The 21928-nt window shown below is 42.9% G+C and overlaps 1 protein-coding gene and 1 pseudogene across 6 annotated transcripts in view; both read left to right on the top strand.

Moving 5' to 3' along the window:
- Positions 1 to 21928, top strand: part of BID (BH3 interacting domain death agonist) — a 39003-nt gene that overhangs the window by 474 nt on the left and 16601 nt on the right. For 2 of the 6 annotated variants that reach the window (XM_006923912.3, XM_015598450.2), the window contains exons 1-2: positions 70 to 153; positions 20448 to 20531. The exons of 2 other annotated variants lie outside the window; for them this stretch is intronic. In XM_006923912.3, coding sequence (XP_006923974.2) covers positions 20518 to 20531 — 14 coding nt within the window. In that variant the 5' untranslated portion in view covers positions 70 to 153; positions 20448 to 20517. Of the gene's footprint in view, positions 1 to 21; positions 154 to 252; positions 274 to 20447; positions 20532 to 21928 lie in introns of those variants that run through there. 2 more of the 6 variants (XM_006923911.3, XM_015598451.2) reach the window with 2 other exon arrangements.
- On the top strand, positions 3312 to 3430 carry LOC112472360 (annotated as a pseudogene).

Raw genomic sequence — 21928 nt, 5'->3', positions numbered from 1 at the left:
GCGCGGGCTGCACGCGGCAGGCGGGTCTGCCCCCGCGCAGATAGAGGAAGTCGGCGGACAGTGCTGAGTTCCCTGCGCCTGGGGCCTTTGCTCCTTTCTCGGTCTCCCGCTCCCGCCCCGCTGCCCCTGTCGGCCTCCTGTGGCTCGTGGTGGGTGAGTAGCTGCCTGGCGCCGGCATTCGGCTCCTGCGCCCTCCTAGGAGTGTGCGACGAGCTCCAAGTTCGGGAGCCCTGCCTGCGGAGCGCGGTGCCCGCCGCCGGCCCAGCCCTTCAGGTGGGGTTGCAGATCGCCCGCGGCCCAGACGCCTCCGGAGGGCTTACCGTTTGGAGCCTCCGGGCACGCACGGGGCCGGGGCGGGATTGCTGGGGACCCGCGTGGCCCCGTGGTTCACTCCCTTTGCCCAGAGGCCCTGGCCTAGGGGATAGGGTGGGAAGAGGCTTTGTCGTCTCCGCTTCACGTGAGCCTCGGGTTTGGCGGGAGGCAGTGGGGCCTCAGCCGACCGTGATGTGGGGGCGCGTAGTGGGGCCGACTCGGACATCCCCGCCCACGGGTCGGTTAGACGGGAGGCCTCTGGGTCCCACCCCAGAGATGAGAAAACTCGCGGGAATGGACAGGTTCAGCGCCGGATCCTGAACCTAAATGGATTCTGGTCTAGAGCGCTTTCCCCAACACCTGTTTATAGTAGTACTGCCTTAGTGTGGACAGAGTGCTCTTTTAGAACTGTTGAAAATGATGTGCAAGTACTGGCTGGTGGTAGAAAACAGTTTGTTGAATGACTCAGTGACCCCAGGAGACCCTGGGAGAGCCCTGAAATCATTGCAACCAAGTGGCTGGGCTGGCAGAGGTTTATTTATTCATTCGCCCACCAGTAAAACCGTGCAGCCGGTGCTGGGGCAGTGGTGGAACAGAGAGAGGGACCAACTTGAGAAGTACAGGCCTTTGTAAAGCCTTTGTAAAGTTGGCTATGGGTTTGGGCCTAGGCCTTCTGGGATTAGATAGGCCTTCATCTGGTGGGCCTGGGAGAGGCTGAAGAGACCCGGTATCGAGCGCCCCTACCTTTTCAGGTAACTGCCTAATTCTACCACCAGGCTTGCCTGCCCTTCCTGCCAAGTTTCAAGCCTCACTCAATGGAATCTCATCTGGCCTCTCTAGAGGGGAACTAGGGAAGCTGCAAAAGGATGCTCTTTTTCCTCATTACATCTCCATCCATCTGGGGCACATGGTAGGCCCTGACCTGGGGAGAGCTCTTTGGCCCGACTCTGTGCCATCGTGAGGCTTGGGAGTCCACTGGGAGTTATGGGTGACTGTACCTGGAAGAGTCAGATCTCAGAGCTAGGAGGAAAGAGGGAGGGGAGTAGTCTGCTTTTAAAAGTTTAGGTTGTGAAAAATAAATAAATAAATAAATAGATAGATAGATAGATAGATAAATAGATAAATAAATAAATAAAAGTTTAGGTTGAGCAAAAGAAAAGTTTAGGTTGGCAGACCCCTAGTGAGGTGTCATTGGGAGGAAGACACCTGCTGCCCAGAGTGTGAGCTCTTTTGTCCCTCTCATGGGGGGAAGAAGAGGAGACCTGTGAGCACTTCATGACTGGGGCTTAAAGGCAGTGTCTAAGGGACTCTCTTGAGATCCTGGGTGCCTGTGCTGTTCACGAGGGACAGGGTGCTGTTTGTGGGAATGGAGACAAACTGGTGACTGATTCGTTGGGAGGCAGGCCTTGGTGGTTTGGTACAAAGAGTTGTGGGAACATGGAGTGGGTTGCTGTTCGTTTTGTCTGAGGAAATTCGGCTATCTGAGGTGGGCTGTGAAAGATGAATAGGAACTTGCCAACTGGATAAGAAGGGAAAGCGCACTCAGGGCAGCACAGGGAATGCTGGGGGACTGTTGCCGAGGTGGGTGTCTCTAGGTGGGAAGGGGCATTGCATACCCTGCTCCAAGGCATTGCCCAGGGATGCTCACAGCCTTAGCCAACCTGAGAAACTAATTGGAGGAGCTGGAGGTTCCATGCATTTGCAAATGAGAATGGAGCCCCAGCAGTGCCCAGGCTTCTGGACTCAGGAGGGATGAGGGCATACGGAGGAGAATGGACATCTGGTGATGGAGCCTTCCAGGGCAGGACTCTTGGCCTTGCAGAAGGGTATTGAATGATATTCTCTTTTCGTCTAGTGTAATGTAGAGGGATTGGGGACTGGGACAGGAGGCTGTAACTCTTGTCAGTTTTCAAGGCCAAGCAACCATCCTGATCAAAGACTGTGTGCATCCTAGTGGTGGAACCCAGGAAATGGGCTCTGGACTGTCAGCACATGAGAACCCTCACTCTAGAGTTGTAGCTACTGGAAGTGCTTTCTATGGTTGCATCTCTGATGACCATTTGCCAGGCTGGGGCTGTCAAGGGCAGCACAGTCCTGGAATGCCCCCTGAGGCCAACTGCCGACCCCATTGGGCCTCCCATGCGCAGAATGTAATTAGCAGCACCTTGGCTGCCACATCTGGCTGGTCACCTCCCAGAGGCCACACATATTCTTGCCCAAAGCCACTGACAGGTATGAACAGGACAGCTAGTCGAGGATGGTGATGCTGAAACATACAGAGCTCACTGTGAGTTAGATGCACTCACAGAGAACTTTATGAGCATTAATTAGCTTGTTTGGACATCCTGGTAATCAGATACTAGGTTATCCCTATTCTTCAGATAAGGAAACTGAGGCATAGAGAGATTAAGTAACTTGCCCAGGGATACAGCTGAGGGAGTCAGACACCAGATTCCTAGCTCTAACCATTACACTACTTTAGAGTCTCACCTTACTGATCCAGTCCCCAAATCCTGCCCATCTTGAGGAGCAGAGGGAAGGACCATGGTCTTTCTGTGATTCCCCTCTCTTGCAGGCAGCCCGGGTGATGAGGCAGGAGTGATGTGCATGGGAGAGGGCAGTGCTTCACAGGGCAGTAACCCTCTCAGTGGGATGTCTTCCCAAGAGCCATCCCATAAGCCCCCCAGACCTCTACCCCTGGCTTATTCCTTCCCCCTCCTCCCTTCTTCTCTTCCTGCCTGCATTGGTCAAAATGGGGGTTTCATATGAAAGGCAAACATGGTCATCTGCATAAAGCACAAAACAACCACTTCTGGAGATTCTGCTGCCTTGCAAATCGATTCTAGGTTGGCTTTTTGGGTATTTGTGCCCAGGGTCCTAGAAGCTATCAAGTTAGAAAATCAGGAGGTGGATTGTTTAAATTACCCTCTCCTCTTAATAATCCATTAGATTTAGGGATGGTGAAGGTGGTGCTGGAGGTGGAGTTTTAAAGGGGAAAAGACTACAGCCATGCCACCCTGAATAAGCCTGACCCTGTCTGATCTTGGAAGCTAAGCAGGGTCAGGCCTGGTTAGTACTTGGATGGGAGACCACCTAGGAAGACCAGGTGCTGTAGGCGTAAAAAATAAGGAATTGTAAGCTGACAAAGTCCTTGCAATCTGTGAGGTAAACCAAGGGTTGCCTCGCCTAAAAAAAAAAAAATAATAATAATAAAAAAAAAAGGGAATAGAGTACCCTTGGAGTCATAGACTAGTTCACAAGGGGACAGGTAACCTCAGGCTCATAGAGTAGCTGCATTGAAACTGCCCTGGTAGGCAGTCTGCCCTGGCAGAAGAATGTTGGTACTAAGGAGAGGGCTGCTCAGAAGTCTGGTGGCAAAGTTACTATGGAGCTTTTTGCAAGGCTTCGTGCCTGGGCTTCTGCCTAATCTGGATAGGGCCCCCAGCTGGCAGTTAATAAACTCAGGCCTTGGTAATGGTTGTGCTGACCAGTAGACAGGTCAGCATTCACCTTATATGCTCATGTGTTTCTTCAGAGGAAGGGAAGTGAGTGCTGTGTCTTGGGTCCGGTGCAGGCCAATCTTTGGCGTTTAAAATGCAGTGTATGTGTGTAGGGGGTCTGACTTGCTTGATCTTCCCACCCTGTGCTTGTCCTATGTGGACCCTTGGCCCTGAGTTTTATCTGAGGCCAGTGATATGTTGCTGTTAATGGGTATCTCTGCATCCATATTTGGTTTAATTTGCATAACCATATACCATTTTAATTTTCATGCTGATTCTGTGAAGTTCTGCAGATGCGAAACATCTGTGCTGGGAGTGTTTGTCACATATATGCTCATGTCTGCATCGGAAGGCCACAGGCCTGGGTCCAGCACTGACCATGTCTCAGGAGCTCCTGTTTGGAGCTCTCTCTACATACCCCCACCCCCCACCCGTGCCACACACACACACACACACACACACACACACACACACACACACACAAAGTGAAGAGAGAGACCTTTGAGTGGCCATTACATGTTGAGCACTTTCCTTGTTACCTTGTTTGATCCCATGAGGCAGGGGGTATCCCTTTTTACAGATGGAAAAAGTGAGGTCACTTGGCAAGTGCAGAGCCAGCTATGAGGCCCTCCACCTGTCCACCTTTAGAGGATTCCTATCTGGGCTAGGAATATGTGTGCCTTTTAACATGCTGCTTTGCCCTAGAGACTTAAGGAGTTGAGCTTTTTGGGGGGGTGGGGGAGGCGGTATTTTTGTTTCTCAGAGCCAGCTAAGTCAGAGCTGGGGGAACTGGAGTCTAGTTATATGGGCTGGGACATCAGGAGAACGGGTTGGAGTAGGGACTCAGTTTCAGGGAGGGGTGCAGGGGAAGCGGGTAGCAGGTGGGAATAGAAAGGGAGCTGAGGCATGATGAAGGGACTTGGGAGGCAGCAGTCTTGTGTCCCTCCTGGGAGTGAGTGTAGGAGAGGGACATGGAGCTAAGTAACTCTGGTCCTATGAAAATAAAACCAGGCCTGAGGCCTCAGCATATATGTGCCTCAGTTTTGGAGAAGGCCAACTGGGCAAGTGAGTCACACCCACCAGCCGTCCCTCTCAGTGTTGGCGAATGCATTAGTAATAAAGGAGTGGCCATCTGGGAAGTCAGATCTGTATCTCAAGGGACTGAGAGAGGCCCCCATACCAACAGGGCATCTCCTTGGAAACAGGAAGGCTGCTGGGGGCGGTTCAGATGGGGAACCTGAGTTTTGGGTGCTGGCTTCTGGTGGAGGTCACTGCTTTGGGACTGGCCCTCTTCTGGTCCCAGCTGCCTCTTTGTGTGTGGTGGGATGGTAGGGGGTGAGAAGGGATAAAGAGACTATAGCCAGGTTCAGCACCACCTGGGAACCTGGAGTCAAGGCAGGTTCTGCTATGGTTGAGGAGGTAAACTGCCCTTGACTGGAAGTTCCCAGTAGGCCTTTCCTCGCCCTGCCCTGGAAGATGGCAGTGGGGCTGTGAGGCTGGTGGATTGGCACCGGCTAGTAGGCCCCTGGGACTTGGTGACAACACAGCCTCAAGGAGGATGCATTTTTCTAGCCCACAACGCCCCCACTAACCTGGCGAATGTCTCCATTCCTTTGTTACATCCTGAGTTCTAGACAGCGAGGCAAGACTGGCTCAACTGGAACTGCCTGGTCCCTGGGCATCCGCCACTTCTCAAAAAGCCTTATTTTCTTCCTGGGGTATCTCTCAGGAATCTTGGTGACATCTGACCTCCCAAACTTTACCTGGCTGAGCAGGGAGCTGAGTCAAGGACATTCGTTGGTCAAAGCTTCTCATTAGGGCGTCGCTGACCAGTGCGTAAAATGATTTCACTGACTGTCCTTTCACACTCCAGTGGCCTGCATTGCGCTCCCAAGTGCAGGTTATTACCCCGTTTGTAGATGAGGAAAAGAACTGGGAGGTAGGAGGGCTGTTGCTACCCATGGGAGGCCCTTCTTCCATACTTGCTAGTTGTCCTTGCCCTCCTGCTTCATTCAGCCGCCCACCTGTCAACTCTGGCCCAGTAGAGCGGTGTGGGAGCAGCACTGTGTCCCAGGGCAGCCATGGCTCTGACCTGGCCTTGGTAACATTCCTTTTCTCCCTGACTAAGCTCTAAGAGGAGGATAGTTACGCAGTGTTGAGGAGAGAGGCAGTGAGGCAGTCAAAGGACAGCCTAGATATTTTGGAAGAGCCCCGGGACACCTGTCTCCTACCTTGCTAGCTCATTTTTGCCCACCTAGTGTGCACGGATCTTGCAGAAGTCCAGGGCCTGGACAGGTGAGGGGAAGCAGAGATGCTAGGTCATAGAGGTCTTTAGCCCCCAGGATGCTGGACTTCCAAGGGCCTGGGGGAGCAGCAGAGCTGTGCAAGGGGCTGGTCTGAGTTATCTGGTAAAGAGGCTTCTGCTCCTTTATGCCAGCCTCCCTCAGGCTGCCTTTTTTTTTTTTTTCAATTGAGATATTTCCCATACCATAAAATTCACTCATTTAAAGTTGTTTTTAATATAGTCACAGAGTTGTGCAATCATCACCACAATCTAATTTTAGAACATTTCAACACCCCCAAAAGAAACTCCATACACGTTATCAGTCGCTCCCAGGCCACCTCTCCCTGCAGCCCTAGGCAACCATAATCTACTTATGTCTCTGGATTTGCCTATTCTGAGAAGTTTGTATAAATGGAATCTTATATGGCCTTTTGTGTCTGGCTTCTTTCACTTAGCATAGTGTTTTCAGGGTTTATCCATTGTGTAGCATGTATCAGTACTGCACTCCTTTTTGTGGCTGAGTAATATTTTATTGTAGGGATATACTACATTTTGTTTTTTGAATATTTGAGTTAATTCTACTTTTTAACTACTTTGCATGATGCTGCCATGAACATTCATGTACAGATTTTTCTGTGGACATGTTTTCTCTTAGATATATACCTAGGAATGAAATTGCTGGGTCATATGATAACTCTTTGTTTTGAGGAGCTGCCAAACTGTTCTCCAGAGCAGCGGTATCATTTTACATTCCTACCAGCAGTATGTGAGGGCTCCAGTTTCTCCCACATCCTTGCAACCACTTGCTATTATCTGTTTTATAGTAGCCATCCTAGTGAGTGTGAGGTAGCATCTCATTGTCTTGATTAGCATGCTGTAATGGCAGATAATGTTGAGCATGTTTTTACGTGCTTATTGGCCATTTGTATATCTTCTTTGGATCCTATTAAAATTTTTTGCCCAATTTTTAATTGGGTTATTTGTCTTTTTATTGTTGAATTATAAGGATATAAGTCTCTTGTCAGATAAATGATTTGCAAATATTTTTTTCCTTCTGTGGGTTGTCTTTATTTTCTTTTTTTAAATAATTTTTTTTTTTTTAATTTTTTTGAAAAAAAATTTTTTCAATTACAGTTGGCATACAATACTATATTAGTGTCAGGTGTACAACATAGTAATTAGACATTTATATAACTTACGAAGTGACCCCAATAAATCTAGTACCCATCTGACACCATACATTTATTACAATATTACTGACTATATTCCTTATGCCAGGGGTCCCCAACCCCTGGGCCACAGACCAGTGCAGGTCTTTAGGAACTGGGCCGCACAGCAGGAGGTGAATAGCGGTGAGTGAGTGAAGCTTCATTTGTATTTGCAGCCGCTCCCCAGCACCAACATCACCACATCAATTCCACCTCAGATCATCAGGCATTAGATTCTCACAGGAGCACTGGTCCTTGGTGCCAAAAAGTTAAGGACTGCTGCCTTTTGCTATACTCTTTTCACTTTCTTGATGGTATCTTTGAAGCAAAAAAGTTTTTAATTGTCAAGAAGTCCAATTTATCTATTTTTTTCTTGTATTCCCTGTTCTTTTGGTGTCATGTCTAAGAAATCTTGGCCCAACCCAAGGTCAAGAGTTTGGTGTTCTAAGAGTTTTATAGTTTCAATCCTTACATTTAGGTCTATGATATATTTTAAGTTAATGTTTGTATATGATTTGAGGTGGGTCCCAAATTCATACTTTTGCTTGTGGATATGCAGTTGTGTCTGCACCATTTTTCGAAAAGACTTGTCTTTACTCTGGCATTGGCCACTTTGTCAAAGATCAGTTAACTATTAATATTAGGGTTTATTTATGGACTATCATTTCTATCCCATTGATCTATATTTTTTTCCTTTGTCAGTGTCACACTACCTTTCAAAATAAGTTTTGAAATCAGGAAGTGTGAGTTCACCAACTTCATTGTTTTTCAAGACTGGCTATTCTCTGTCCAGTATTTCCATGTGGATTTTAGGAACCATTTGTCACTTTCTGCAGAAAAGCCACCTGAGAATTTGAGAGGAATTCCATTGAATCTATAGATCAATTTGGGAAGTGTTACTATCTTAATGTTAAGTCTTCCCATTCATGAACCTGGGATGGTTTTTTGTTTATTTAGATCTTTGCTTTCTTTCAACAGTGTTTGTAGTTTTGAGTTTACAAGTCATATGTTTTTGTTAAATGTATTTTCTTGATGTTATTCTAAAGGTAATTATTTTCTTGATTTCATTTTTGGATTTATTGCTGCTGTATAGAAGTTCAGTTGATCTTACAAACACTTGTATCCTGCAGCATTGCTGAACTCATTTATTAGTTCCAGTAGTTTTTTAGTGGGTTCCTGGGGGGATTTCTATGTATATAAGATTGTCTCAGATTAGTCTGTTTTAAAGCCTCCCAGTTGATTCTAGTCTGCAGCCAAGGTTGAAAACCACCGGGTAAGAGCAGTGGTTCCCATGCCTTTGAGATGGACAGGAGAGCAACATAGTAGTCAGAGCGTTTGAATTTCTGAAGAATTTTCCCCGGTGTCTGTGGGGAAGATGCAGGGGCTAGGAGCTCGCACTCAGCCTAGGTACAAAGGAGGCAAAGGCATCAGTGTCCTCAACTCCAGCTTCCTCCTTTCCTGGTAAATCCAGTTGCGGTGAGTGAGTGGAAGTGTAGTCTGCTACAAAAGTGTGTTCTGGGTGAGAGTGGCAACTCTCCCTCCCAGGAATCCTCAGGAAGAGCCCATGTGAAAGCTGCTAAGAGAACCGAAAGGAAGAAGTCAGTGTGTTAGGGAAGCCCATGTGGTCTTCTTGGGGACTATGGGAATTCTATAGCTCTGAGCAACCGAGGGCTTGTCAGGGTTGTTTTTCTGGCTCTGCTCGACCCTGTTGTGGGGGAGGAAGAAACTTTCCTATATCTTTAAATGTTCTTTCAGCTGGTCTAGTAATTAAATCTACATGAGACAGATTAACAAGAGAAAATAATGAAATTTAATTGTATACAAGTATATACAATTATATCTGAACACCACCACATATATGAGAGGGTCAGAGACAGAAAGGGGAAATGAAATCTATATGGCTTTCTGTGCTAAGGATGAGGTAACGGCTTTGAGGCTTTATGGGGGAGGAAGGTCATTCTCAGGATGATGAGAAGAACAGATATTCAGTAATTAGAAGTTTGCCCTGCCCTACAGATAGGTCATAAAAAGTTGTCTCTGGTCGTAACTTTTATTATGAGCAAGGCCCCAAATTTAAAATTCTCTAAGAGAGGGAAAAGTTTCTCATGAGCCTGCAGAGCCTCGATTGCTTTCAGCTCAAAATAATTCACATACCAAGTGGCAGAGCTTGGGGTAACTCAGTCTGAACCCCTGTAGTTCCCTCCTCTGAGACTTGCCGAGAAGTCTTACATAGCTGAAGTTTGGTTGATAGATGTTCCATATCACATTAAATCAGTCTCAGACTTGAGAATAGGTCAGTTCAGTTAAACAGTTGTGTCTTATTTCAGGAGGCAGTGATGCAGGTGGGCTCCCAAAGTTAGGCCTCTGATGCAAGCAATCAGGTACTTAATAAGATACATCTCTATGGAAAAGAAAGAAGAAAAAAGAAAAACAAAGATTAATGATTGGAGCAGACTATAATCCCGGGTTCTAAGTGTTGAAAGCAAGGCAGTTGAGATTTCTAGATGTCTATCTCGCATCATCTTCGGATGGTGTGAAGGCAGGCAGTGACAGTCTTTTAGATTCTCTTGGTTTTCAGTTTGAATGTCTTTGGTGATCTTTCTGCAACAGGCACAAAGATTATCCATATATCAGCTGTTGTGATTTCTTTGAAGTAATTATCAAATTGTCCTACTTTGGCTTGCATGGCCTTGGGAAACAGACAGTATTAGTTCTCAATGAGTCCACGTCAGAAGGGTGGGAGAAAAATTGGAAACATTACTTTGGAGAGTCACAGCCAGATATTGGGGAAAAATAGAAGAATTCAAGATCCAGTCCAGTTTACAGATAGGAAAAAAAAACCCTCAAAAGACAATGAACAGCACTGGAATCTAATATCCACAAAGAGATATTTCTGAAACATACTTTTTCTCTCTAAAATCATGCCCATTTTTTACCAAAGATAGCTAAACTAAGAGTAATTTGTTTGCAGAATAAGTCTAGGTTTAGTAAAGTTAGACTGTTATTTAAATAGGAGCAGGAAGAATAGTAATTAACCACATAGGCTTTAAAAAATTTTTTTTTAATTTTTCAATTACAATTGGCATTCAATATTATATTAGTTTCATGTGTACAGTGTAGTGGTTAGACATTTATATAACTTGAAAAGTGATCCACTTGATACCCACATGACACCATATGTAGTTATTACAGTATTATTGACTATATTCTTCTAAAATTCCTCTAAAAAATCTTTTAAAAATCTTCTAAAAAATCCTCTAAAAATCTTCTAAAAATGCTACTTTAAATCCTCCTGACAATGTTGTAGCTGCCATTGTACTTCTTAATCCCTTCATCTTTTTCACCCAGCCCTCAAACCTCCCTCCCATCTAGCAAGGATCAATTTGTTCTCTATCTGTGAGTTTGTTTCTGTTTTGTTTGTTCATTTGTTTTTTAGAATCCACATATAAATGAAATTATATGGTATTTGTCTTTGTCTGACTTATTTCACTTAGCTTAATACCCTCTAGGTTCATCCACATTGTCAGAAATAGTAAGATTTCATTATTTTTCATGGCTGAGTAGTATTTCATTGCATATATGTATCACATCTTCTTTATCCATTTGTCTTTTGATGGGAGCATTTAATCCATTTACATTTAAAATAATTATTGATAGGTGTGTAGTTATTGCCCTTTTTTTAATTGTGTTCTGATTGTTTTTGTATTTCTTTTGTGTTCCTTTCTTATTCTCTTGCTCTCTTGTATGTTGATGACTTTTTGTAGTGTTTTTGGATTCCTTTCTGTTTATTTCTTGTAGACTTTCAGTTTATGGTTACCATGTGCTTCATATATATCAAGCTGTGTTTATAACAGTCTATTTTAAGTTGATGGTCACTTAAGTTCAAACACATTCTAAAATCACTTCCATTTTTACTCTCCCCCTCCACATTTATGTTTTTGTCATTATTTTTCACTTCATATGTGTGTGTGTGTATGTGTGTATCCCTTAATTTACTTTTGTAATTACATGTAATCTTCCTACTTTTTTGCCTTTTAACCTTTGTACTATCTTTAGTATTGGTTGATCCACTGCTTTTATGTGTTTGCCTTTGTCAGTGAGAATTTTTTGATGTGTGTGATATTTTCTTATTCATGTTTTTGATCTTTTTTCTTCTTAAAGAAATCCCTTTAATATTCCTTGTAATACTGGTTTGGTGATGATGAACTCCTTTAGCTTTTTCTTACCTGGGAAGCTCTTTATCTGTTCTTCTGATTCTAGATGACAGCCTTGCTGGGTAGAGTAATCTTGGTTGTAGGTCCTTGCTTTTCATCACTTTGAATATTTTGTGCCAGGCCCTTCTGGCCTGCAAAGTTTCTGTAAAGAAATCAGCTGACAGTCTTATGGGAGCTCCCTTCTAGGTAACTGCTTTTTCTCTTGCTGCTTTTAAGATTCTCTTTGTCTTTAACCTTTGGTATTTTAATAATGATATGTCTTGGTATGGGCCTCTTTAGGTTCATCTTGTTTGGAATTTTCTGAGCTTCTTGGAGTTGTACGTCTATTTCCTTCACCAGGTTGGAGAGGTTTTCCATCATTATTTCTTCAAATAGGTTTTCAATTTCTTGCTCTGTCTCTTGTCTTTCTGGTACCCCTATGATGCAAATGTTGTTAAGCTTGATGTTGTCCCAGAGGCCCCTTAAACTACCCTCATTTTTTAAATTATTTTTTCTTGTTGCTGTTCTGATTGTTTTCTGCTAACTTGTCTTCCAAATTGCTGATTTGATTCTCTGCTTCTAATCTGCTATCAATTCTTTCTGATGTATTTCATTTCAATTATTATATTCTCCATTTCTGACTGGTTCTTTTTTATGTTTTATATTTCCTTTTTCTATGTTTCCTATCTCTTTGTAGAAGTTCTCATTGAGATTATCTGTTCTTGCCCTAAGTTCATTGAGCATCCTTGTAACCAGTATTTTGAATTCTGCATCTGGTAGACTGCTTGTCTCCATTTTGTTGAGTAATTTTTTTGGAGTTTTGTCCTATTCTTTCATTTGAGACATATTTGTCTCCTCTTTTGGCTGCCTCCCTATCTATGTATTAGGTAGACCTGCTATGTCTTCCAGTCTTGGCAGGGTGGCCTTATGTAGTAGGTGTCCTGTGGGGCCCAGTGGCACAGTCTCCCTGTTCACCTGAGCTGGGTGCTTCAGGAGTGTCCCTTATGTGGGTTGTGTGTGCCCACCTGTTGTAGTTGAGCTGTGATTGCACATAAGTGGGTGGGATTGACCTTCACATGGATTGGCTTTGAGTACAGTGGACAGGCTGTTTTGCAGTGGCTAACCCACGGAGTGGGATTTGCCTAAACAGGGCTCTGGTGCCTGCCAAGTCCACCCTTTTGGGTGTGTCATTTGTGGCACCAATCAAGTCGTGCTCTGGTATGGTCCGAAGCCAGCTACCAGGTGCGTTAGTTCTGGGGCCTCTTGGGAGGAGCTCTGGGGCAGGTCAGCATTAGCTGCTATCTGTATCTGGCCCAGGGCCAACTGGTAGGAGCCACAAAATGATCTGCAGCTGATAGCTGCCTGTGTTGGGCTTGGAGGTGCCAGGGAGTGGTTATGCTGTGACCTGAGGCCAGCTGCCACTAGTGCTGGGTTTGGGGCCACTTATCAAGCGTTACAGGGCCAACCACTGCTTATTTGGGGTTTGTAGATCTTCGATGAATTTTAGAAGAGTCCAAAGTATGGGGCCAGGTTGGACACTTAGGTGGATTAGCTTCTGAAAGAGGTTTGGCTGCACCTGTGTATTGGGTGGGGCAGGGGTCTCAGAGAATCACCAGAGTGGAGAGAGAGTGGCGTTAGCCAGGCACATGGAGACTCAGATTTGGTGCACCTGCAGGCTCTGTGTGGGGAGCGCCCAACAAAGGTACAGTGGTGCCTGTTGGCTCTTTAATCCCCAGAGAGCTGCCCCTCCAGCCCTTGCCCTAAAGCCAGATAATTCAGTCTCACCCCATATGTCCTAGTGCTTTTCAAGGTGCTGTCCCTTTGCTGGAGCTTCGGGTGAGTGTTTGTGAATGAGTCTGTACTCGGGCACTTTAAGAGGACACCTGGGTGTGCATCAGCCCTCCGTCTCACCCGATGGAGTCTCTGCTGGTTTTCGCAGCCAGCTATTGTCAGGACTCCTCTTCCTAGCACTGGTGCTCTGTGCTGGGGAGCCCTGTGTGGTACTGGGACCCCTTGCTCCTTGGGGGAACTTCTGCAGCTGAGAAATCCTTCCTGATTCTTAACCACCGCCACATGTGGGTGTGGGACCAGCCCGTTTTGCATCTGTGCCTCTCCTCCCAGTCTCAACGTGGCTTCTATATGTCCTTAGTTATACAACTTCTCTTCAGCTAGTCTTCAGGCAGATCTCAGTGATAGTCGTTCTATAGTTTAGTTGTCATTTTGATGTGGTCATGAGAGGAGGTGAGCACAGCATTTACTTACTCTGCCATCTTGACCAGAAGTCTACATAGGCTCTTTTAATCTACTTTACTGGAATTTTTTATAAAGAATCTCCAGATTGAACTTTAGGTCTTCTGAGGCCAGAAAAGCTAAGCCAAGGACTTGCTATCAAACATCGCCTGCAATATCTATAGATTTGGGTGAGTTTCTCTCTTCTCTGCATCCCCAAAATATGCTGAGGGTCCTTCACCTGCTGGAAGTGACCTTTACTCACCTGGTAAGTCTGCTGGGAACTCTGTAAGCAAAGTATCAGGCTGTTTTTCCAAGAGTTTTATTGCCTTTCATAAGTCAATCTTAATTCTTTACAGCTGTCTAGTCATATCTGAGTCTGCATGTTTCTCTCAAAACATGACATTCTTGGTACTATAACCAGTTTCCACTTGTGTCAAGGAGAACAGATTCTTAATGAACTTATACAAATAACAATATTGCCATGAAAATAAGAATACTCACTGAGAATTTCTGAATTCTAATAGGGAGAAAAAAATAAATGTTTCAATTCTGCTTATGTCTTGTATGATTTGCCCATTGAAGTGGGTGCCTCAATCACTAAGATTGTGGAAGATAGACCCCAGGTGGGAAACAGGTTTTCTGTTTCCTTGCCACTGTGAGAGCATCAGCCTTGTGGCAGGGGAGAGCATTAGTCCATCTGGAAAACATGCCTGCAACAAACAAGAACATATTGATAACACATACTGAGTGCCAGTTGAATGAAGTCCAGCTTACATATACTATGGTGGACGAAGGAATGCAAAAAAACGAAAAATGGGGTTTGCCAGGGAGCCAGAAAAAGCCCAGTGGCTGTCTTGGATTTCCCATAGCTCTGTTCGTTTAATTTACAGCCATGGTTTACCCACCTTAGTTTCTCAGATTCAGGAGCAGACTGTTGCCTTGTTACGAGGGCATCAGGATGATAAAAGTCGGGCAATGAAGGGTTAGTATTGCAAAAGCAGAATGGACTTCATCCACAGGTGCAACAATCTTTATAGATTTTCTCTCTGCTGCAGCAGCATTTTAATGCAGAAGGTTAGCTTTTACTATTGAGGTTCAGTTTTCTTAAGTACTCAAAGACCTGATTAAGAACATAAAATTGAGAAAATTATTTTGATAAAACACAGAACTTTTCGCTTTCTAAGCAGAAGACTTTTTACAGTATCTTATCTGCTGCTAATCAGTAGAATAAGAAAATTTTGTCCTTTTAGCAGATGAAAGGATATTAAGTTTTAGCACACGTGATATTGAAGCTTATTTTTCAAAACTCTTCTAACAAATTCATTTAATTACACCCAGCTTGATCACACAAAATTTCTTTCTCAAGATTTCTTTTCCATAAACTTTTTACATTTTTGTCCCCTTTAGTTTGTCTCTTGTTCTCTTACCCATTTGAAAAAAAACAGGGCAAAGTTTTTTTCATTTCTCTTAACAAAACACATCTCCCTATCTCTTATCTTTTTTTAAGCTAAAACATACCTTATTTTTCTTGTATTGTACACAGTTGTTTTCTCTATTATTGTTCTTTATAGCTTTAATTACTTATATTAGAATTCTTAACCTTAGAAACTTTAATTTCTGGTGAAAACTAAGAAATAAGCAATTGTAAACCATCTGTTACACCAGTATTCTTTAGAGTGATAACTTCTAGAAATGTATATTTTTGTATAATAGTCTTTTAATGTGGGTGTACTGACAGACGCAAATTAATTTTTTTTAGTTTTTCCACAATAAGAAGCCAAAGATAGGTAAACCTGTGTTCAGTAATCAATGTTTCATTATTTTATATTATTTGGAAATGATAAAGATATTCAGTGACTAGCCATCATTTTATTTTTTATTTTTATTTTTCAATTACAGTCGTTATTCAGTAATTTATATTAGCTACTCCACCATCTTGACTGGAAGCTCTACCCTTCTTTTATCATTTAATTTAGCTAGCAAAACTCTAAAGTCTCAAGTTACCAAAGAGATTTAGGAAACCATTTCTAAGTACACATAAAATACAATTATTGCTAAAGAATACCCCTAATAAAAACCTTTTTATCCTACTTAAATTTATTTTACTTGCTCTTAACAATTATGTTTAGATTCCTTACAAAAATTTAATTATACTGAGTTTTCTTGCTGAAAAATTTCGTAACAGAGATAAGGACTTATTTTTTTAACCCATTTCTCGTTTAGAAGGAAAATACAGCTCACTGCCAGTGTTAATTTAATTTTACATAAACACACTCTTTGAGGCTGAAGCAAATCTGACTGGTTTTCAGTGTAAAATTAAAATATAAAAACTGTTCTTAGAGTTATTTCTAAACAGAACTGTATCATCCCTAATTTGCTTCTTTCTCTGGGTATATAGTTTTATTTTAGCATAAGGGAAAAGGCCTTAAAAAAAAAAATCCTATTAGGCTTTAAATCTTCAGCTTCCAGTTTTGCCAAATTTCTGATCCAAAAGTTATTTGAAGTTAAATCTTTTCATATATCTTGTCAGGTTTCATCTAAGACAAAAAGTAAACCTTTCTGGCAGTATCGAACCATTCCATGGACTCAAGAGGGTACAAGGGCTGTTACCTTTCAGAGTCATCCCCTCTGGTAGCCAGCACATCTCATGGAGCAGAGAGCCATGCCAAGCCAAGGCAGTGGCTATCCCTGGGAGTGAAAAGGATCAGTAACCAGTTGGTCTGGATTGGAGAAGGAAAGGACACCATGAAATTTTATTTCTGTCCCTCAGGAGGTAAACCACTTTAAAAACTTCTGAGGATCCTCCCTGGGTTTAAGAAATTCTCTAATTATGGCCCTTATATTGACCTTAAAACAAGGAATGAAAGATATCTGAAGACAGTTGCCTTAAGGATAACATCATTCTTATAGTCTCCTGTTTTGGGTACCCTTTATCTCTTTAATTTTTCATTACCCTTTTGCTTCACATCTTTCAATGAAGCTATTTTTAAAAACTTTTTCAACTTACATTACTAACTTTAGCCTCCATTAGGACTTTATCAACACATTGTGGTTTTACAGTACTGGGTAGGAGAATTGTTCCCAGCCAGACATAATAACCATTCCCATAAAAGATTCAAGCAAAGTTGGCATAACTTCTTTACATAAAGCCAGTTTTAACATTCTAATTTTCATAATCTTATCAATCCTTACATTTCTGTATTCTTTTAATCTAATTGTAGCCCAAGTCAGGGCTTCACTAATGGGTTTTGGTACCACAGTTCATGGAATTCTCATTTCAAGGAGTCCTGGAAATTTCTCTTTTCTATCCTCTGACCATTTTCCCCCACTCTTCTATAAAAAGGCTTTGGGTCCCTAGCAAGGGGTCAAGGCAAAGACTCTGGTCCTTTTGTCAATTTTTAACTTGATTAACCAGCCTGGCTGTTGCCCCAGGCAAATTGTTGGTCAGGTTTCTCCTAATATCTGCCTTCCATCTTTTAAAATTTCTCCAAACTGGGGTAACTAGAGCAGACTTCTTTGGGACCCTTTAATGTTGGGGGACCATTAGGGGGTTAATATGGCCCATTGGGCCTTTGGTAGTGTTTTAGTAAAATCTTTGTTTTAACCCATCAATTTCCATTTTGTTTTATTTCTCCCATTTTTTTTAATGGCTATCTAAAGCTTTCCATCCTATTAGGACGAGTTTTATGACTCTGCTTTCTGTTTTCTCTTTTTTTCACCCTTGTCAGTATTTTAAAATAAGTGTCTTGTTCTGTTTGATTTGGAAGCCCTTGCTGTTAAGTGTACTTTTGAACGATCTAACTGGAACATTCCTCATAATAGCCACTGTAATTTTAGATTATAATTTCCTTGAGGGCCAGCAGCAGTTTGGTGGGACCCCAGCTATAAAAATAAAGTTCGGCCCACATTTCTGTCTGGCCATGTTTTGAAGCGTCCAACCTCACAATTAACCAAGTCGAGTTCTTAGGATATAAACTTTTTAGGTTGTCTTTTAGTAAGATTTTGACATCTTTTTTATTTCATTTTCTTTTTAAGTGCAGGACAATTTTACTTTTAATGTCCTGAACTTTTTTTTTTTTTTAATAAATATATATCTGCAAGTGTCTGAAGGCAAATAGGAAGAGGTCTGTGTGGACTTTGATTTTTGTTCTAATTTCTGTCCTTCCATCTCATTAAGGTAGTCTTAATGACTAGCCATTATAGCAATGAGAGCTCTGTAAAAACATTTTTCTTGCTTTAAGTTAGAAGTTTTTTTCAAATCAAAGAAAGGATCCATTGTCTGACCTCGATGAGTAAGATCTTAATAGGAACTCAAACCAATAAGAACTATGGATGCAAGAAGCATCCCCAGAAATGGCTGCAAAAAGTTGCAACCCTCACAAGATAAAGTTCACTCCCAGAGTTAGAAACAGCCATTCCAAAACAGAGGAATCATATGTTTTCTCCCCTTTTAAATGGGTGTTTAGATTCCCTAAGCTCAGATCCATAGCCTACTCTGCTGCCTATAAAATGAATATGCATCCTCTGACTGGTGGCAAATGAGAACGAGGGGCCCCATTTTTACTATCTCTGGCAAAAATGACTGAAGACAAAACTCCCTTGAGAGCTTGGCACAGCGAGACAGAGCAAGGTGCGCCCTGGCAAGTACACTCTCTGGATGTGGAGGCCAGAGGAAAAAAACCTCTCCTGACATATAACAAGATGAAAGGAGAGACATCAGAGACAGAAAAACAATTCACAAAACCCATGAGTACTTGTACCAAATTACCAAGAGTGGCTAAGCCAACGAAACTAGTTTTACGAGTATTTTCTCTTAATCTAAATTAGAAAAGGGAAAGAAAACATTTATCACTCTGCTCCCACCTACCTCTGCAGATGGAGATCCGGAGTGTGCCCTGCTAGAATGCTTGCTTTTGCCGGCTCGTGCTAGAGGCCCCAGGGGCTTTCTACTAAGCAGTCTCAGGGTGAGCAGTGCCCAGCTGGCGAGGTGTCCTGCTCACAGTGCCAGCTCCGGGGGAGGAAGAAACTCTCCTCCACCCTCAAGGTTCTGTTGTCTGGTCTAATAATTAAGTCTACACGAGACTGATTAACAAGAGAATACCAAATTAATTGTATACATACATATGGGAACCCCACGTACATGAGAGATTCAGAGACAGAAAGGGAAAATGAGGTCAATATGGCTTTCTGCGCTAAGGGTGAAGTAAGGGCCTTGGGGCTTCAGAAGGGAGGAGGGTCACTACAGGATGAGAAGAGCAGGTGTTAGTAATTAGATGTTTTGCCCTGCTATACAGATGGGCCATAAAATTATTTCTCATGATAACTCTTTTGGGCAAGGCCACAAATATAAATTCTTCAAGTAAGAGGTAAAAGTTTCTCAAGAGCTGCAAGGTCTCAGTTGCCTTCAGCTCAAAATAATTCATATACCAAAGTGACACATCTTGGGAAGGTATAATTGAACAAATTGATAGTGTTATCAGGGTCTTACTTGGAATGTCGTATTTCTGAATGATGCTCATGTAATCAACTATGATAAGACACTTCTCATGGAACTAAGGTTGACTTTATGGAGCCTTCCAAGCCCTCCTGGGAAAACTGACCTGACTCCTAGTTACAGGGTACCAGCCCTATAGGTGGCAAGGAAGGTCACTTCCTGGCATGTCCGAGAATTTAAGATATCTGGGGGACTGGAATAAGAGAGGCGAGAAACTGAATATACAAATGGACAATGGCAGGATGATATATAAAAATAGAACTTTAACCCATAACTTGCAGCAACCTGCATAGGAAACCACCCGCCTTATCTATGATAACCAGCCCAGGAAGCTAGCCTGCTATATACATCAGGCTTGCAGGAATTCAAACTACTATCTTTGGTGGCAATCCAGGAAGCTAAAAATAATATCTGTAACAATCAGCTCCAAATGGCCAGGACTTGGTTCCCTATAACTAACAGCTTCTCTTTTTTTTTGTCCCTGCTTCCAATTTAGGACCACCCAGAGAAAGTCAGACATGCACCCCTAACCAGTCACATAGGGTTCTCTGCTCCTCGTCAGCCACCTTTAGCTCCCTCAGTCCACCAGCCTACTGAAGCCCCTTTCACCGATGCAAAGCTTTCTCACTCCTTTGCCTGCCTTTGAGTCTCTTCTGAATGCAAGTGTCTGAACAAGTAGCTTTAGTTCCCATTTGGTTGGGCTTCCATTATTTTCACAGAGAAATTCATTCACATTTATAGGAACTACAAGTGGATCCTGGTACAATTGCTTAGATTTGGTTTCCTATCCTCAGGATAGCAAATAATAGACATGCTTAAGGTCCAGTCTGAGATCCCTTAGGAAAATTTCCAGCAGAAGTTGATTTTGTGGCCTTGGTAGTTTTTCAATATTGCATGGCTCTGAATTTGCAAAAGAAACATAAGGAGGCCTAGGCGATAATTAACACTTGCTGCACAGATACGAACGACCTTGCCAATCTAATGAGACCAGCCTGTTTTTTTCTGTCAAAGAATAATCTTTGAGATTATTATCATAGGCAAGAAAACTGTCAGGAAAAATTGTGAAAGCTTTTAAAATGCGCCTCTCCGCCCCTCCTCCCCTCAAATAGCTGGATGTTCTGACTAGAGCACCCTTTTTAGTTCTCTTTGCTTTTCATTGTCTTTGAGCTATTTTACATCTCTAAGTTGCAGAAAACTGATTATAATGCAATGATTTGTCTGCAGATCTGCCAGTGAATTCTGCTTAGTTGACCTCCTTGTGGATATTGATGTTTGTAAATTCACTTCAGCTTTCATGTTGCCCAGCAGGTATGGGTCTTTGATTCCTTTGAATGGTTTTAACACCTTACTGTTTCCCCTATTAAATATTGAATTAAATAAAATGTTTAACATGTATTCATTTAATTAGGGGGGGAAACCACCTTTTCCAAATCCATTATTTTTCTGAGGAGTACACACTGTGGACCAAGCCTTAATGAATCCGGAGGCTTCACTGTAATTACATGACAAACTGTCATTCAAGGGTCTTAAGATTTGCAACTTAGGCAGTACTACCAGGCAACACTCACAGTGTTCTGAAGAAATGAGAAAAGTTGAGTATTCTTATAGTAAAAAGAACATCCTTGGGAAGAATCAGTCCTGTATTCTTAATTTCTGGATTTGTCCAAGATGGCGATCTTCCAGATGTCATGAACATTCTTTCTTAAGTTCTTCAGAGGATTGTCTATAGTATCAATACATGTCCAGGCATCGATACATAACTGAAAAGTTCAAAAGTTTAAGTCCTCAGGCTAGTTAAATAAAGGTGACGATGTGCTTCCTGCTGGCACTGACGACTGTATCCATATACGAATTCCACAGAGAATTTCCCTTCTGTCCCTTGTCACAAGTTTCACACTTTACAGCTTGTATAATGTAACTATTTGGGGTCTGCTTTTAACTTGGGCTAGTGTTAACTCCTTCATGCAATAAACTGAAAAGAGCCATGCTGTCTAGTCTTGAAGTCCCTTGACAAAGGTCAAGCAGTAGGTGCCTGGCCGTGACCAGCCTGAAACAAAGCAATAAAGTGATGTTTCGGCCAAACGCAGAGCCCCAAGATCACAGACAGCTATGTCTATCCAGGAGCTCCTCCGCTCTCCCTCTACAGAGTTCCTGGCCCTAGGAGAACATCACACCACCTGACCAGCCTTCCCTGAATCCGGGAGAAGAGACTGGGGTAAGGCAGTAGTGGCAGCTGCACCACTAGAGAGAGCCTTTGGTGTCAGAGATCCCTTGGTGTCTCTAACCTGTCCATAGCTGCCTAGCGCGGCCATCTTCCCTCTAGTGGGGGAAAAGGACATCTGGCTTGCCACCAAGGTCTGTTTGACCAGACATGTCCTAGCTAGTTGTTGTCCAAACACCGCAGTGTGAGGCCAGCCTTCTATCAGAGTTAAAGTTTTGACAGAGAACAAATTTCAAATTGATGTTTAAGTCATGCCGCTAGCTGTAGAGCTTACAACGTACTAGCAACAGCTGCTCAGTGCCATATGAAGTAACAAGCTGGTTTTTGATTTGTTTTTTTCCCCTTCAGTTTTAATGTTAGGGAACATATTTAAGCCCTTATTTAAATCAAACTTGTTTTCAGACACAAAAAAAAATCTGTCCCTCATGTTTTGGCCCATTATGATTCAGCTAATTTTGTTAGCTTGGCTGTGGTGACTCCATTT

This window comes from Pteropus alecto, unplaced genomic scaffold, assembly GCF_000325575.1.
Source record: "Pteropus alecto unplaced genomic scaffold, ASM32557v1 scaffold76, whole genome shotgun sequence".
NCBI lineage: Eukaryota > Metazoa > Chordata > Mammalia > Chiroptera > Pteropodidae > Pteropus > Pteropus alecto.
The sequence above is the reverse complement of the archived record's forward strand: the minus strand, read 5'-3'. Positions and strand labels throughout refer to the sequence as shown.